Genomic DNA, 17,649 nt, shown 5'->3' with positions numbered 1-17,649 from the left:
CAGGCACGCAGAAGAGTATTTAACATGGAAGCCAGGGAAGCGCGCCAGGATCCCAATGTTGTCACTGGTACGTTCCCTGTAAACCAACGCTATGCATCCGTTTTGTTTGATACTGGTGCCGATTATAGCTTCGTGTCGTTAGAATTTAGAAACATGCTTGGTTTAGCCGCTAGTAAGTTAGATATTCCGTACTCGATCGAATTAGCGAATGGGAAGTTAGTAGAAGCTAACGAGGTGATTTGAGGTTGCGTAATCGAACTAGGAGAGCGTGAGTTTGCTCTCGATCTACTACCAGTCCAGTTGGGAAGCTTCGATGTTGTAGTAGGAATGGATTGGTTATCGAGTAACAAGGCAGAGATAGTTTGTCACGAGAAGATAATTCGTATTCCGACCAATGATGGTGAGACCATTGTTGTTCATGGGGAGAAGCGTGAGACGCCGTTAAGGATGATTAGCTGCCTGAAAGCGAGAAAGTGTTTGCAGAAAGGATGTGTTGCTTTTCTGGCACACATTGTGGATAAAAAGGCTGCTGAGCCGAAGATCGAAGACATCCCTGTCGTGAGGGAATACCCAGAAGTCTTTCCAGAAGACTTGCCTGGCTTGCCACCTCAAAGGCAAGTGGAGTTTCGCATCGACTTAGTTCCAGGCGCTGCGCCTGTGGCTAAGGCACCTTACAGACTTGCTCTGTCTGAGATGCAAGAACTGTCGACACAACTTCAAGAGTTGTTAGACAAGGGTTTTATCCGATCAAGCTTCTCGCCTTGGGGAGCTCCAGTTTTGTTTGTGAAGAAGAAGGACGGTAGTTTCCGTATGTGTATTGACTACAGAGAGTTGAACAAGCTGACGATCAAGAATAGGTATCCTTTGCCAAGAATCGATGATCTGTTCGACCAGCTTCAAGGTTCAAGCTTCTATTCAAAGATCGATCTTCGATCTGGATACCATCAGCTACGGATACAGGAAGAGAGTATTCCGAAGACAGCCTTCAGAACTCGATATGGACACTACGAGTTCCTCGTTATGCCGTTTGGATTGACAAACGCACCTACAGTGTTCATGGATTTGATGAACCGAGTTTGTAAGCCGTACCTGGATAAGTTTGTGATTGTATTCATCGACGACATTTTGATTTATTCAAAGACGAAGGCTGAGCACGAACAACATCTTAGAGCTATTTTGGAGCTGCTAAAGAAAGAACAGTTGTACGCCAAGTTCTCTAAGTGTGAGTTTTGGCTAAGAGAAGTGCAATTCCTTGGGCACGTGGTGAACGGAGATGGAATCCACGTGGATCCCACCAAGATCGAGGCGATCAAAGATTGGGAAACGCCAAAGACACCAACTGAGATTCGGCAATTCTTGGGTTTGGCTGGCTATTATCGAAGGTTCATCGAGAACTTTTCAAAGATCGCTCAACCGTTGACACTCCTCACGCAGAAGGATAAGAAGTTTGATTGGGAAATCAAACAGGATGAAGCGTTTCAGATATTGAAGGATAAGCTTTGCAACGCGCCAATCTTAGCTCTACCAGAAGGCACTGATGATTTCGTGGTATACTGCGACGCATCGCGTCAAGGATTGGGTTGTGTGTTGATGCAACGCCAAAAGGTTATCGCCTACGCATCACGCCAACTGAAAGTGCACGAAAAGAACTATACCACTCATGATTTGGAGCTAGGCGCAGTGGTTTTTGCCTTGAAGATCTGGAGACACTACCTTTACGGTACAAAGTGCACAATCTTCACAGATCACAAGAGCCTCCAGCATATATTCAATCAGAAGGAGTTGAATATGAGGCAAAGGCGATGGGTCGAGTTGTTGAACGATTACGACTGCGAGATCAAGTATCATCCAGGGAAGGCGAATGTGGTCGCTGATGCCCTAAGTCGTAAAGAGAGAATCAAGCCCATAAGGGTTAGGGCTATTGAAATGATAATTCAAACCGACCTTTCCTCGCACGTTCGTGCAGCACAGAAGGAAGCTCTCAAGGAGGGAAACCTTAAGGAAGAATATCTCCGTGGGATGGAGAAGATATTGGTGCCAAACAGGGAAGGAACGTTGTGTTTTGAGAAAAGGATTTGGGTTCCTCTGTTTGGTGGTTTAAGGGAGGTTATCTTTGATGAAGCCCACAAGTCGCGGTACTCTATCCACCCTGGAGCGGATAAGATGTACCAGGATCTTAAGGATTACTTCTGGTGGCCTAGGATGAAGGGCGATGTTGCTATTTACGTGAGCAAATGTTTAACTTGCGCCAAAGTTAAGGCGGAATACCAGAGGCCTTCGGGACTTCTGCAGCAACCAAAAATTCCCCAGTAGAAGTGGGAAGAAATCTCCATGGATTTTATTACGAAGTTGCCAAGAACGCCAAAAGGCCATGACACTATCTGGGTGATAGTGGATCGCTTAACGAAGTCAGCACACTTCTTACCTATCCGCGAGAAGGATCATAAAAGCAAATTGGCCGAAATCTACATGAGAGAGATTGTTACACGCCATGGAGTACCTCTCTCGATTATTTCTGATAGAGACGGGAGGTTCATATCGATGATATGGCAATCCTTCCAGGAAGCTTTTGGCTCAAAGCTGAATATGAGCACTGCTTTTCACCCGCAGACCGACGGACAAAGCGAGCGGACGATTCAGACGTTGGAGGACATGCTGAGAGCATGTGTTATGGATTTAGGCGGTAGCTGGGATAAGCATTTACCCCTGGTTGAATTTTCCTACAACAACAGCTACCACACCAGTATTGGTGTCGCGCCATTCGAAGCTTTATATGGGCGTAAGTGCAGGTCGCCGCTCTGTTGGTCTGACGCAGGTGATAGACAATTGGTAGGTCCCGATGTAGTTCAGGAAACTACAGATAAGATCGCGCAAATCCGAGATCGCATTAGTGCGGCTCGTGACCGTCAGAAGACCTACGCAGATCTGAAAAGGAAACCTCAGGAGTTTGAGGTTGGGGATATGGTTTTGTTGAAGGTATCACCCTGGAAGGGTGTGGCACGCTTTGGGAAGCGTGGGAAGTTGAATCCGCGCTACATTGGTCCTTTCAAGGTTTTGGAAAGAATTGGGACCGTAGCATACAAGTTGGATCTACCTGTAGAACTGAATAATGTTCACGATACATTTCATGTATCCAATCTGAAGAGAAGTCCAACTCAAGTTAACGTTGCCATTCCTACCGACGAAATTCATATTGATGACACGCTCCACTTCGTTGAAGAACCTGTCGAGGTCACGGATTGGAAAGTAAACAAGACCCGTCGGAGCAGTGTCAAGCTCGTCAAAGTTCGCTGGAATGCTAGGCATGGTCCTGAGTTCACCTGGGAGCGTAAAGACCGAATGAAAGAGAAATACCCCCACTTATTTCCTGAGAACCCTGCTTCTACAAGCAGAATTTAAAATTTCGGGACGAAATTTATTTAACGGGGGGAGAATGTGACAACCCTCACCAAACCAGGTATCCGTACGATTTAATTAACTATTAATTGTTGCCTAATTACTGTGCTTAACTGAGATTTCTGATAAACTGCTACTTGATTGTTGATACTTGTACATATCTGCATCATACTTTGATTTTTCCGTCACTACATTATTTACTCACTGAACTCTAGTGACAAACATGATGCACAAAAGCACAGTAGCATTTGAACGGATAACCTATTGAACATGCTGATATAGCCAGCATCAGGCAAACACTGCCTCTAAAGGCCTGAATGAGCCAGAAATATTTTACTACACCCATAGTGTGTGTAGGAATACAAGGGTTGTTAAACTGCGTCTCTAGGAATAAGATACAGAGATTGGATGTGCCTAAAACGTACTCTAAGCACGAAACACAGCACTTTTATCAACATACTAGCTTCTAGCTAATTAATAAAGTGCCAAAATATGAGGAAATATTCCTGACACGTTGCAGAATAAATTGTGTCGCTAAAAATATTATTTACGACGCTTAAAGGATTACTTAAGCACTTTAACGGATTACTATCCAACCGAACAACCGGATTATACCCGGAACATAAAAATATTGTCAGAAATATTATTAGTCTTTTTCTGAGCCAGTTAGGGTCCCTGATTACCCTAACACCCGCTTTATAACGCGTCATGCAACTAACGGGGTTAATCCCTAAAAGTAACCTACTTAACGTAACTGAACATTAACTGGACATTTGAGATCCAACCGGATAACCCACCCCCCTAATGGGATCGGTCAAACCAAGGGACAAGAGGGTACAAGCTTTTGAATATTTTATTTGTTGATTGTGGATATCTAGAGAACATAAGAAACCGTTGGACGATGGCTCATGTTTTGTCTATAAAATCCACACTAAACCCACAAGACTTGACACCACAAATCACCAACACTTTCTACTCTCTCCTCTCCTCCCTATTCTCGGCCGAGAGCACCCACAATCCATCCATCATTCTCGAGTCTTGATCTTGCTATTCCAAGCATATACAAGGTGTTCGGGTCACGTATAAGGAAGCTTGAAGCAAGCGGAAGTTGAAGGACCTCACCCATTTGCTTTTATCCACGCCATTTTCGCCAAAGATCTTCCCTAGCCCCGAGCTAGAGGTATAACATTTAAAACTCGCTCTTGAACGTATCTAAAGTGGTTAATATTATTTTTAACGGTTAAAAGTCGGAATCATGCGTTTTGAATCTTTAAAGGCTACTAAAACTCGAATATTGTTGGTTAAAAGCTTATAACGCGTGTAAAAGTCGTAGTATTCGAATATGTTGATTATTGAGGCCCGATCTACGTTGTGGTGGCTCTTATCATCGTTTAACCCGACTTTGTTAAGATCACAAATCTTGACATAAGCTTGTTTTTATCGGTACAAGGGTTAAAAGGTGAAACTCCACCACACGAGAAACATGAACTTGTGTAAAAGTATTTTGACTTGTAAAATAGTATTTAAAACGAGCCGATCTACGTATGTACAAGTGGTATATTCGTAGAACCAAGTGTCGAGAAAATCATGTTTTATAAAAGTTGGATGACATGTTAACAAATATGATTTTTACAAACTACAAGTGTATAAACACTTGTGAAACAAAAGATCCGACAAAATAACAATTTTTATAAAAGTTGTCGGGAAGTTGTAAAGGATGATTTGTTCCAAAAACGGGGTTTTTACAAGACTAAACTATTTTATACATAGATCCACTAAATATAAGGTGATCTACATTACGACTTTCGGAAAAATTACAAGTTCATGTAACAACGCGACTTTACATACTAGTCTACAAGATTGATGTGTTGAAACTAGTTTGAAGTATCGGAAATTGATTGGTTGATTTAAAGAAGTGTTGGAATAATTTTGTAAAAGAAAATGATACGCTTGAAAGCGTGGCCACCTCCAGTTACAGGGGAAACTCTGGCGAAATTTTTCTAAAATCTAACACTTAGAATTATTTACAAGTGTTAGACTATTTTTGATATATTTTCAAATATTTTTCGCCATGACTTCATTTATTAAATAATCGGAGGTGGGATTTTTTTCACAAAACTAAACGTGATAAATATTTATTCGATAAATATATTTTTCACCACACTGTTTATGATTATTTTGTGAAAATATATAAATATTATTTTTAGAGTAAAAATAATATTTACAAACTGTGACGAACCCAAAATAATACAAACGCTTACAAGACGAACGTATAAGTTACAACGGTAATTACTATTACCACTTAATCGCCAAAACGTAACTTACGCCTTATAGGGAAATATTCGTAAATACGGATATTGTCAACGTATTATTTTGGAAAGTATTATACGAAGAGAAAATATATTATTTTTGAGAAAAATAATTATATTCTGGAATGAGAAGTAAAATATATTAAGTGAGACTTAATATTATAAACGCGCATGTATTAATTCCCCCATCCTTGGGAAGGAGATTAACTACCAATTATGTACAAGGAACAGTTGTCTAACTGTTTCCCGAAAATTAAACTATAAAGCTAAAGCACGGCCATCCGTCTAATAGAATTAGCACATGTAGGTCGTTGCACAGCTTTCGGACATTTGGAGTGCTTGATTTAGCGACGCACTGACTGTGAGTTCATGTCCCCCTTTTCTCTTAACTGTTTTCAGTTTTCTAAACTGCGGGGGTGAAATACATGTTACAATGATTATGAATATGTTTATACATGGTATGATTAGCGTAAGGAGGTTTGTTACTTAGATCATGTGAGTGGGTAGGCGGAAACTTGAGGCCATTAATCCTCATAGTAGGACCGAGGGACAGGAGCGGTAGATCTATCTGGGTGTAGCGAGCCCAGCCCCAGGTCCAGCTGAACGGACCTCGGGGTGACTTAGTGCCCGACGCATAAATCCGCTAGGTTTGAGTCTTCCTACTTGCACTTCACACATATCAATGGCCTTGCAAACCATTGGTGATCTCTTTTTCCTTATTTGCTACATACCAGGTTTTTGACAAAGATAAAGGTTTGTTTACACACTTTCGCATGAACTCGCTCAACATTATTATTGATTTTTCAACTTACATGTATTTCAGGAAACTAACGATCTGGCGCGGTATGGCTTGTTTTCCGCTGCATTAGGCCCGAGGTCATCCAGGGTTCGAGACTTGTGACTCTTTCCTGGACAAGTCACAGTCCCTGAACCATGTTTACTTTAAGTTTGCATTTGTAATGTTTAGACAAAGTTATGGTTGTTGGGTGTTAACCCGATAAGACAATGTTTAATATTTTTATTATCAATGGATGATCTTGCATATTTTTAATTCATATAGCTTGTTATGATTAAGCTATGGTATTAAGAAGTCACACCAAATTAACCACGCTTCCGCAAAGCCAGGGTGTGACATCGTCTTTGGATTTAACTTCGCCGATCACCGAGATATTTAAACACAAGTTCGCTGCTTTGTCAATTTCGCTGGACCAGTAAAAATGGAAACTTAATCTGATCAAAATTCTGAAGATTTTTCTAATTCTCCAACACAAATCTGCAAAATCAAAACAAGCAAATTATTAGTGATTTTCGAAAATCAGTAATAAACAGGACGAAGAACGTGAAGAACACGAAGAACAATCTTCGAATCTTCAAGAGTTTCCAGCCAAAATCCTTCAAACAATCAACCAAGAACTGTCCTACAAACCTACAAATCAGCAAACAAACAAAGCAGAAGATCAAAACAGCCAAAAAATTCGAAAATTTTTATCAAACCACTCAAAAAATTCGAAACCCTAATTGTCAGGTTTAACACAAAATTCGAAAAACTCCTTGTTTCTACAAAACACGATTCTGAACCAAGCCTTCGAGAGCCTAATGCTCTGATACCAATTGTAGGTCCCCTTGATGTTTATGGATCTTCACAGAATTGTCAATCCAATCAAGAGTGCGGAATCCTTTTGATCAGAATATAGCAGAAATAGGTAGAAGAACAGAAATCACTTTCAAACCGGATCTTTATTGATTATCTATCAAACTGATTACAATCAATCAAGATCCCTAACTCTCTCAAATTCGTCCAAGACTAATGCTCTCACGAATTCTCACTCTAAAACTGTTTTTGGCTGATTAACCTAAACCCTAATGCAAATCCTTGTTTATATAACACAAGGTTGCAACATTAGGCTAGGGTTTACTACATGGGCTAGGCCCAATTCGTCCCCCATTACCCAATGTGGGTTTTGTTTAGCCCAAACTCTATTATTTCACTGATACAAAGCTAAACCCGCTAACCGTTTATCATTTAACTAATTACAAGGTATCCAAAGACCAAATCTAAGCTGTTGTCACAGAATATGCACCAACAGATTTCAATCCCAGAATTAATGGATAAGAAAACAGAACTGACTAATCAACATATGCTCTGATACCACATGTTGGTTCAGTTCTGTGTAAACATAATGGAAAACATGAAAACATACCTGTTACAGCAGACAGTGCAATGGAGAATCCAGTGATAGATGATGCCATCGAGTTCGACATAGATGTTAGTGTGATCTGGTTCCTCCTTAGGATGCTGACTGATGATGGTGATAATGAAAACCGACATGGGAATCGGTTATGGAGATGGAGGTCGAATGTGATGTTATGCTTATGGGGTATGTCTAATTGTGTAACTGTCTAACCCCTTAACCTCCATATAAGTCTCCTTATATAAGCACCCAGGAGGAAACCTAATTAGTTAATAAGGGTAATACGGTCCATCAACAATTATCAACTAATTATTTAATAGGTTATTATATATTTTGATCTATATTGTGTAAATGATTATAATGACTATAGATTAAATATTAATACATAATATATTTAATCTTACATTCTCTAGCTTAATTCCAGCTCAAACACTGGAACAACCATTGATTATTCACTATATGTAACCCAGAATCTTGTTTATCACCTTTTCGTTTATGCATTGACTATGGGTCACAATGAAGGTTTGTTAAGAACAACCACCTACTTTATTTGGAAGAAAAAAGGCACTCTAGCTTGTCTGTATTACACAAAAAATTCTGGTTTACATCTTGAAATAATCTAAAGCTCATATAAGAGTTGCCCTTAACTGGTAGAAGACACCTCTATCTTCTCTAAACACATTCAGCAATCATGTAGTACTAGACCATCACTTTACATGTACATGTGTTACCATTTTACATATAATATAAGTTTGACCAAATAATTTCCTTCAGTATTTACTTTTCCTTTGGACTTTCATCTTCACTAGAACTACTGTCATTTCCGTCGTCGTCATAATACTCGTCGAATTTTGGTTCCCCCTCGTAACTTTCGTTGTTATCGTCTTCATTAGACATATCATGTTCTTCGTCTTCATCTTCATATTCATCCTCCTCTTTTTCTTCTTCGTTTTCCTCTTCTTCTTCTTCGTCTTCCTCCTCATATTCTTCTTCCTCGTCTTCCTCCTCGCTACTTTCTACTTCTAGTTCTTTTATCACCTCAGGTTTATTTCTTTCTTCATCAATCTTCGCGTTTTCTTTTTTATTATCCTCATCACTACTGTCACTGCTCTTCTTTTCTTTCTTTTTCTTTCTCTTCTTGTTCTTTCCAATACCATCATAACTTTTGATTTCAGTAAGAATAACCACAAGTGCAACAATAAAAACATAATCTACCTCTGGGTAGACTGTTATGCCAAAAGTGTCCTTTCCTTGCGCAACGTTCGTAATATTTTGCTTATCATGCACCTGCTTATGCATACACAATTCAGCGATGAATTAGCCAACACAACTGTCGTATAATGTAGGAAACATGAACCGCATCAATCTTTTACCATTTATGTTTGTTATTGTGTTTTAGAGAAACTCAAACAACGATTAAGGGGGAGCGGGGCACCCTCGGTGACTCCCTTCGGGGACCATTGTTGCCGAGCGGGGGCGGTGCCGCCATCCAGGCGTGGAGCCAAATGGGGGACCAATTTCGGGGAGGAGGCGCCGAAGAAGGAAGGAGAGAGAAGGTGGGCCAGCCTTCATTTCAACCAACGAGAACTTTTCTTTTCTTTTTTTTTTTTTTTTGAATAAAAAAACAATTCCCCTAAGAGGGATGCACCCCGTACGTTTTTGGACAAGAGGGAAGTTATAGAGGGGAAATGACATGGCAACGTATGATTGGGTTAAAAAAAGTTTCCCCTCACCTCATTAGGGGGGTGCCCCCTTCACCCTAACAATTAAAGTTCTTACTTGTTACTACCATAAAGCCTAATATACATTCACGTAAAGTAACAAATTAATTTGGAAAGATTGTCGACAATAATGAAACTTTTATGTTACCTCAGCAAGAGCAGTAGAACCATCTTGTGCATAGATTGTGCAAGATTTTGTATCCCAATCTCCGATAACCTTACAATCACATTCGGTCTCTTCTTTGTTTTCAACTAGGAAAACATCTAATTCCGTCTCATGTTTAGGTGCAGATGATTTCTTCACACTAAAAAGTAAATCTTTATTTGTTGTGCTCTCTCCTTTGAAAGCTTGCCATCTCCCATGGATAGATCGGAGCTAATCATAATAGAGAAAGAGAGGGTAATACATAAGTTTACAATATTTCAAACAATTAATGTTATTTTCTACAGCGAAATTGGATTCAAAATACTTATTGGCCGATACATAATAATCGTGGAGCTTATATTTTTCATTTCGTTGTCAAGAGCAATCACACAAGCATAATCATCATAATTTTACACTCGATTTATATTTGGTCACAAAGCATGTATATATGTTTCCCTATTTAGCTGATAATCATCTAGGTGAGTGAAATCGATTAGAATTGAAGTGTAAATCTATGATATTTATGCGAGTGATCGATTTTGGTTACAAAAGTGAAAGATAAAAATATTATTGGTCAAATTTTCTATATGGATTATTATCAGATAATAATTCAAAGTTTGGCTTATTAAAAATCAACTTTTGTTTTGGAAAAAATAAAAGTTCCGGGATGCATATCTTATAGATACTCTATAATTTTTGGAAAGTAATCATTTAATATTTAGTTAAATGCATGGGTGTATAGTTTTACGGACCATATCTGAAATAAGTCTGCTCATAATATTAACATGTAAGTTTGCACTTGTTCGGGTTTTACAGCTACATGGTGGCCTTTGCTATATATTTTTATATAGTTTTCCGCTATTCAAAAAAAAATGTATATGGGTTAAGGTATAGGGTGTGGTCATGACCTTCATGACTATCATGACCCTTCACGTGTCAGTGCTATGTAACACACCTCTAATCCACAATTCAAAACCACTACACTAAGTGCGTGGTCATGACCCAAACCACTATCCCTTTATTTATTTTAATTTATCTTTGTCTAAAGAAAAAGAAAATGATTACTTTAAAAATTAAAGGAGGACCATGGTTGTCATGGTTTAATCCATGCAAACCATGGTGGATTAGGGAAGAGGGTGGTATAGACTTCCATTCATATTTCTACGTGACAAATCATTTTTCAACCATGACCCCCACACCCTTTAATTAGCCGGGTTATAAAGTGTAGACCTCATATATCCAAAACAAACTAGGATTATTTGTCTAAACCGAATCATCAAAACAAAATTCATTCAAATAAATAAATATAAAGACCTTTTTCTTGAAAGTTAGAACAGGTTTGTCGTTTGCATCATACAATATATGACGATCATGAAAACTGAACAGTGTGTCCTTGATCTTAAACATCATGTTTCCCTTGACGTCGATAATCGTGAAATTTCCACTTAAATTCGCCACTCCAGATTTCTTTTGAACCGCAAGATCAACTGTATATGGCTCAATGAATTGTGCATCCACCACCACCATCATGACATTCCTTGTTGCAATGGCCTAACTCGTCTTGGATGATCAAGAAGGAAATATATCTATCTAGGTTTTAATCTTCTCTCTATCTCTTTATGTTAAAACTAGCAATTTTCTATCAACAAAAGAAATGGCCACATAATATGCTGTGTAGGTTTTTAAAGATGGATGGTTAGAAGAACGTATGGTATAAATCTCAGCGGAAAATGCTCTCAAATTAACATTTTTTATTTGATTTACCCTCTTCATTTTATATTTAATTTCACCATCTTTTGTTGCTTTTAGAAAAATAACTACAGCGTAATTTGTTTGTTAATGTATCAAAGTGTACAGTTTGCGCCGTATTTAAATTTTTTGCTTTGAATAGTTTCACGTTAACGTCAGTAGTTTGTTAGGGTCGTAGTTACCCGCACGTTGCGTAGGGGCACAGTTGGAATTTAGAACATATAGCATACCATGACAACTGATAAATAAATTTATAAAATTAAATAAAATGATATCTAAATCGGTTATGTTATTTGTGTCGTAACTCGGCTTTGAATATCAAATTAATAAGAAAAGGTAAAACAATATAGTAAATAACAAAGGTAAACGAAAAAGAAAACGATAAAAACTCAGACGGCTTCAGAGCGCTCGTTATAGCAAATTAAAACAAAAGTTAAAAATATGTTCAAAAGAATATTGGCGCGTTCATTAAAAAAAACTAAACTAAAAAAACATTTGACACACTTGTTATAGCAAAGAAAAATAAAAGTTTAAAATATGTCTAAAACGGTATTATAACATGTTTGTTAAAAACAACTAATTATGGGTAGAAAAATAATTTGGTTAAAATAAAATAAAAAAATACGGGTTATAAATAAAAAAAGTTTACACTAAATGACGAAATAGATTAAATAACAAATATACACTATTCATCTTCTGGCAAAGTATGAGGTAATTTTGGCCAAATAAAAATGTGTCCGATTTTTAGGAGAGAATGACTTGACCGTTAGATAAAAAGTCGTTTTTTACTGTCTTCGAGCACCACATGCACAAGATTTTCTTCTTGCTATACCTATAGATGGGTTAGGCCAGCATATGTCGCCGGTGGAATACCGTACTATCCTTAAGTATCGCCTCATGATTTTTTTATTCTCAATTGATTAGCGGGGAAACAATTCAAGGTGGAGGAGGTTTTAGTGAAGTTAAATTTGTAAGTTATGTGTGCTTCAAGTATAGATCAAAGTATAGTTCGATAAGTTGGTTAGATTGGTGTAAATTTGTTCTTATGTAGTTCTCAGGTTGTTTCTGTACGTCCCGATTTTCAGGTTCGGTTAGGTTTTATGAAGTTTACGTTTCAAAAAAAAAAAAAATCTTAATTTTTATAATTCTGTGTTAATATATAGATAAATTTCTGCATCCCATCAGGTTAATTAATAAAAAATCTTATGAGCAGTTATCTACTTTATTAAAATAAATTTCTGCATACCATCAGGTTAATATAAAATCTTATGAGCAGTTATATACCTTATTAAAAATAGGATTTATGAAAAAAGAAAAAAAAAAACTTTGATTTTATAACAGATGTTTATGTATCCATTTAGTGGTCTTTGGTTAAACTTTAAAAATAATTATATAAGTAACACTTGTAACTGTATATAAAAGTTATTGTAATAAAAAGTTTACACTTGTAACTGTATGCAAATGCTAAAGCAAACTTCACAGTTTCACAAGCCTAGAAAATATTGATTTAGAGATCAAGAATGCACAGTTTAAAAGTATAAAGATGGAAAGTTTGAGATTTATCAATTTCTTTCTCTAGCTACACGTATGGAAATTTGAAATGATGAGATATAATATATTTATCCCAAATCGTATATATCCACTCCAATGAGCCTCTTAAACTACTTCATGAGATACTTCAGCTCCATTTGAATCTTGGTTTTAAAAAGTGTGACGAGCACAGAGACGATAAGGTCGTGAATGGAGACACAAAAAACACACCGCTTTTGTTCGTCAGAGAGTTTTAGCATCAATTACACAAATTTAATATATAAATAAGCATGGCTTAATATACAAATAACCTATGTGTACAACCTAACCAGCTACATGCCTCATGCCGCTTTTCTGTGTGCCTTTAGTACGAACTGCGCATCATCGAGTCACAAGGGAACAGGCTTGCACCCCTCAGGCCCACTTTTTAAAACCCACAAGCTTTGAGCAGACTCAGTTTAAGATCGCTTGATCCGGAGCTCGGTTAAGTAAAGAAAAAAAAGGACTCAAAACAAAACAGCTGTGGTGAAATAAAACTGTTGTGAAATGATGGGTACCAACATTACACTCGCAAAGAGACGTTATTTCATCTTTGTATCATTCAAAATAAGGTTAGCCATTTTTTTCAACTATTTGTAACATTCTGAAATCCCTATTCCACATTGAAGAACAAAATATCATTTGATCACTCAAATCAGTGCTTCCCATTCTTTCCAAGTATTTCGGTCAACAAACTCAGCCCTTTCGAAACCAATCCATTTTGGCACAAACCAGAAACAATTTCATCCAATGTCGAAGGTTTAGGCACTAACCCTTTCTCCACCATTTCCTTCAAAAGATCTAAAGCTTCCGAGACATCACCCACACTAACCATCCTGGAGATAATCATTTCATACGCTTCAGAGTTCATAACACCACCTTTTCCTCTCACATGTTTAAAAAAGTCGCGTGCCATACCAAGCTCTCCACGATAACAGATCGCCGACAATAACATGTTATAAGTGATCATATTCGGTTTGCAACCAAGCTCCTCCATACTCGAAACCATCTTGATCCCATCATCAAACTTGTTCTGTTTACACAGCCCACTCACATACACATTGTAAGTATGAATATCAGGAACCAAACCCGACACAAGCATTTCATCGAACACCTGGTCTGCACGTTCAAACTCCCCTGCAGAAATCACAGCATCCAAAACCATAGTATAGGAGATAACATCAGGCATAAACCCATCCAGTTTCATCCCATTCAACGCCTCCAAAGCTTCCACACCCTTGTTCCTCCGAACCAAAAAGCGAATAACATTCCCCCAATCCGTTCCATCAAAACAAAACCCTAATTTCTTCATTTCTTCAACCAAACCCATAACATGATCACACTCCAAAGTGTTTTGCTGGCACAATGTGCGTAAAATCAACGAAAAACTCGCACGATCAACCAACAAACCGATGGCATGAACCGGCTTATTAAACCTACAAAGAGCCTCAACTAATATCACAAAACTAGACGCTTCAAGACGAACATTGATCAACCTACTCTTCAACAACACCTGGGGCACGATTTGGAGCCCCTCCTTTCTCCTACACAAAACCCAGAGCAAACAATTGAGGGAATCCACACTAACATCGCACCTAAAATTAGGTATTCTAAAGAACAATTCAATTGCTTCCTGAAACTCATTTTTGCGTCCGTAGAACTGGATCAAATCGATAAAAATGGACTCGGGTGTTTCGAATTTCTCGTTTTTCTCTAGGTGGTTAAGGACCGAATGAATTTGGTGAAATTGTGAGGTTTGAATTAGGGTTTTGAGGATAAAATGGTAGGAATTGGGGGTTGGGTTGCAGTTGTATAGAGCGAAAGATTCGGTGAGAGATGAAAGAAGATTAACGGATGAAGAAGAAGAAGCTTGAGTTCGAAGAGCTTGCATTGCGTTTTGTTGGCTTAATTTCTCGTGCCAACGAGCTTTGTAAATGGGATGCGGCCATTTTCTTCGTTTTCTGAGATAATAGTTGTGGTATTTGCTTCTGGGGGATGATGAGGAGGAGGAAGAAGAGGATCGGAACAAGGAGATGACGAGTGATTTGGGGATGTGGGTTCTAGTGCGATGACGATGAGTGACTGAGTATAACATTGGATAGTTGAAACTGGACTATGGTTGCCGGCAGTGTCACCTACTTTTGTACATCCTTTGATCTAGGAATATTAATTAAACTAGTGTGGAATTCACATGGGCGTTCGGTTGGTATTAGTTTACTTTATTATGATATCAAAACGACACTGACACTTGTTATTGCAACTGAAAGATAAAACCTAAAAAAATCATGATATGCCCAAATGGATATGGACATGCGTTTACATCTATGGAAAACCATAAAAGTAAATATCTTGTTCAGTTGGAATCAATGTGGTACCGATACTGTTGAGGCGATATCAATTCGGTTCGTCACAATATCAGTACAGTACCAATACTCGCTATAGCTTACGATACAAAAAAGAAATACTTTGTATCGCTACGGAGGTTGTTCGCACGGTGTTGATATGGTTCGTCACGATAAAAAAGACTCCATTACATTTGGCCCGTTAAATTTTGAATAAAAATTTTATCGGTGCGTAAATAAAAATAAGTTGTATAACTAAAACAGAAAATTATAAATCATAGTTTCAAAGGCCTGTAACTGAATTAAATGCAAATGGAGAGTTTTCGTTTTAAAATACAATTAGAAAATGGTTTGCAATCAAATGTATTTCATGTAAATCGCTATGTTGAATTAATGGGGTGATCCATTGACGAAGGTAAAGCCTTGGTTAGGTCCAAAGGACGTAGAGTGTAATGGTTTTACAAATAAAGGATTGTGACTGTAATTATCGAAGTTAAAGGGTATCCATTGCAATTCGATAAAATATAAAGAACGAAAACTGTAATTTACCCTGTAATATACAGTAGTTACTATTCATAGGGATGTTTTTTTAATATATAGATAATTCAAAAGGTTTATCACATTTTTCACGGCTAGCACACCCTTTGTCGTGTATTGTGATGCTTCGCATACAGAATTAGGTTACGTGTTAATGCAAAGAGGCAATGTTATTGCCTACGCATCACTATAACTCAAAGTACATGAAAAGAACTACACAACTCATGATTTGGAGTTAGGTACAGTTGTATTCACCTTGAAGCTTTGGAGACACTATTTGTATGACACAAAGTGTATTATATACACGGATCATAAAAGTTTGCAACGTATATTCAATCAAAAGGATCTGAATATGAGGCAACGCCGATGGATGGAAACTCTTAATGATTACGAATGCAAAATTCCTTATCATCTGGACAAGGCTAACGTCGTCGCAGATGCCCTTAAACGTAAAGAAGGAGTTAAACTCATAAGGGTTCATGCTAGAAGAATTGAGCTACGGACTAGCTTGACTGGGCAAATTTTAAATGCTTAGAAGCAAGCCTTGTTGGAAGAGAATGCTCTAACAGAAGGTCTGAGTGGACCTGTGAATCAGTTAACACCTGGATCAGATGGAATTCTAAGATTGAATGATAGAATATAGGTTCCCATTTTTGGAAAACTGAGATATTTGATTCTTCAGGAATCACATAATTCAATATATTATGTACATCCTAGTGGAGATAAGATGTACCAAGATATGAAAAAGAATTATTGGTGGATGGGCATGAAGAAATCCATAGCCACTTATGTCGCTAAATCTCAGACGTGTTCGCAAGTTAAGGCTGAACATCAGAAACCATCGGGTTTACTACAACAGTTAGAAATACCCAAATGGAAATGAAAAAATGGTAAAAATAGATCTAATTACTAAGTTACCTAGAACAAGTCGTGGCAACGACACAATTTGGGTTATACTCGACAGACGACTAAGTCATCACATTTCCTGCCAATTAAGGAAGCTTTTAATTCGGATAAATTGGCTAAGTAGTATGTTGACAACATTGTATCTCTCTATGTAGTACCATTGTCAATAGTATCTGATATAGATACTAGATATACATCTCATTTCTGAAAATGTTTTCAACAAGCTCTAGGCATGCGCCTAAATTTTAGTATGGCTTACCATCCATAGACTGGTGGTTAAAGTGAGCATACAATCTAGACTTTGGAAGACATGCTTAGTGTCACACCACAACCGATGGCGGAAACATCGGGGCACGACACTAGGCGAACCAGATTCCTCAAGAGACTCCATAACAACTATTAAATGACAATATTTAAAAGGTTCATTGTCCCGTACCAATAAACAAATATTTCAAAAACAGTCATCACAGAGTTCACATATCTTAAACAAAACAAGTCTGACAACCTAGATTTTATTTGCGGGTTTCTAGACTTCCTAATCCCTTGCAGGAAACAGACCATCAGCCTGCCACATACGTTAAAATAAAAGTCAATACATAAAGTAAAGGTGAGTACACAAGTTTGCATAGATATGGTATAAAAAGCGTTTACGCATAACCAACATGTAACACGTAACGGGCGAAGCCTGTAACTACCAACAATGATACAACCTAACCACGTGACTGCGATGTAGAGTATGTGCGACACATGTTCACCGAAGTAAACACGTAAAGTAAAGCAATG

General features: G+C 37.9%; 2 protein-coding genes across 2 annotated transcripts; both read right to left on the bottom strand.

The window, feature by feature from the left end:
• Nucleotides 1-8,674: 8,674 nt before the first annotated feature.
• LOC110896505 (protein LURP-one-related 15) lies at nucleotides 8,675-11,290 on the bottom strand. The gene is made up of 3 exons (XM_022143815.2): nucleotides 11,078-11,290; nucleotides 9,767-9,994; nucleotides 8,675-9,184 (listed from the first exon to the last, which is right to left on the bottom strand). Exons 1-3 carry the CDS (start codon nucleotides 11,288-11,290, stop codon nucleotides 8,675-8,677), a joined length of 951 nt encoding a protein of 316 aa, XP_021999507.2.
• A 2,446-nt stretch (nucleotides 11,291-13,736) lies between these two features.
• Nucleotides 13,737-14,972, bottom strand: LOC110892614 (pentatricopeptide repeat-containing protein At2g38420, mitochondrial). The gene has a single exon (XM_022139768.1). The coding sequence runs from the start codon at nucleotides 14,970-14,972 to the stop codon at nucleotides 13,737-13,739; it is 1,236 nt and encodes a 411-aa protein (XP_021995460.1).
• Between the last annotated feature and the right edge of the window lie 2,677 nt (nucleotides 14,973-17,649).

Source organism: Helianthus annuus, chromosome 16, assembly GCF_002127325.2.
Source record: "Helianthus annuus cultivar XRQ/B chromosome 16, HanXRQr2.0-SUNRISE, whole genome shotgun sequence".
In the NCBI taxonomy this organism is placed as follows: Eukaryota; Viridiplantae; Streptophyta; class Magnoliopsida; order Asterales; family Asteraceae; genus Helianthus; species Helianthus annuus.
Note: the sequence above shows the minus strand (reverse complement) of the source record. Positions and strands in the feature narration are given on the sequence as shown.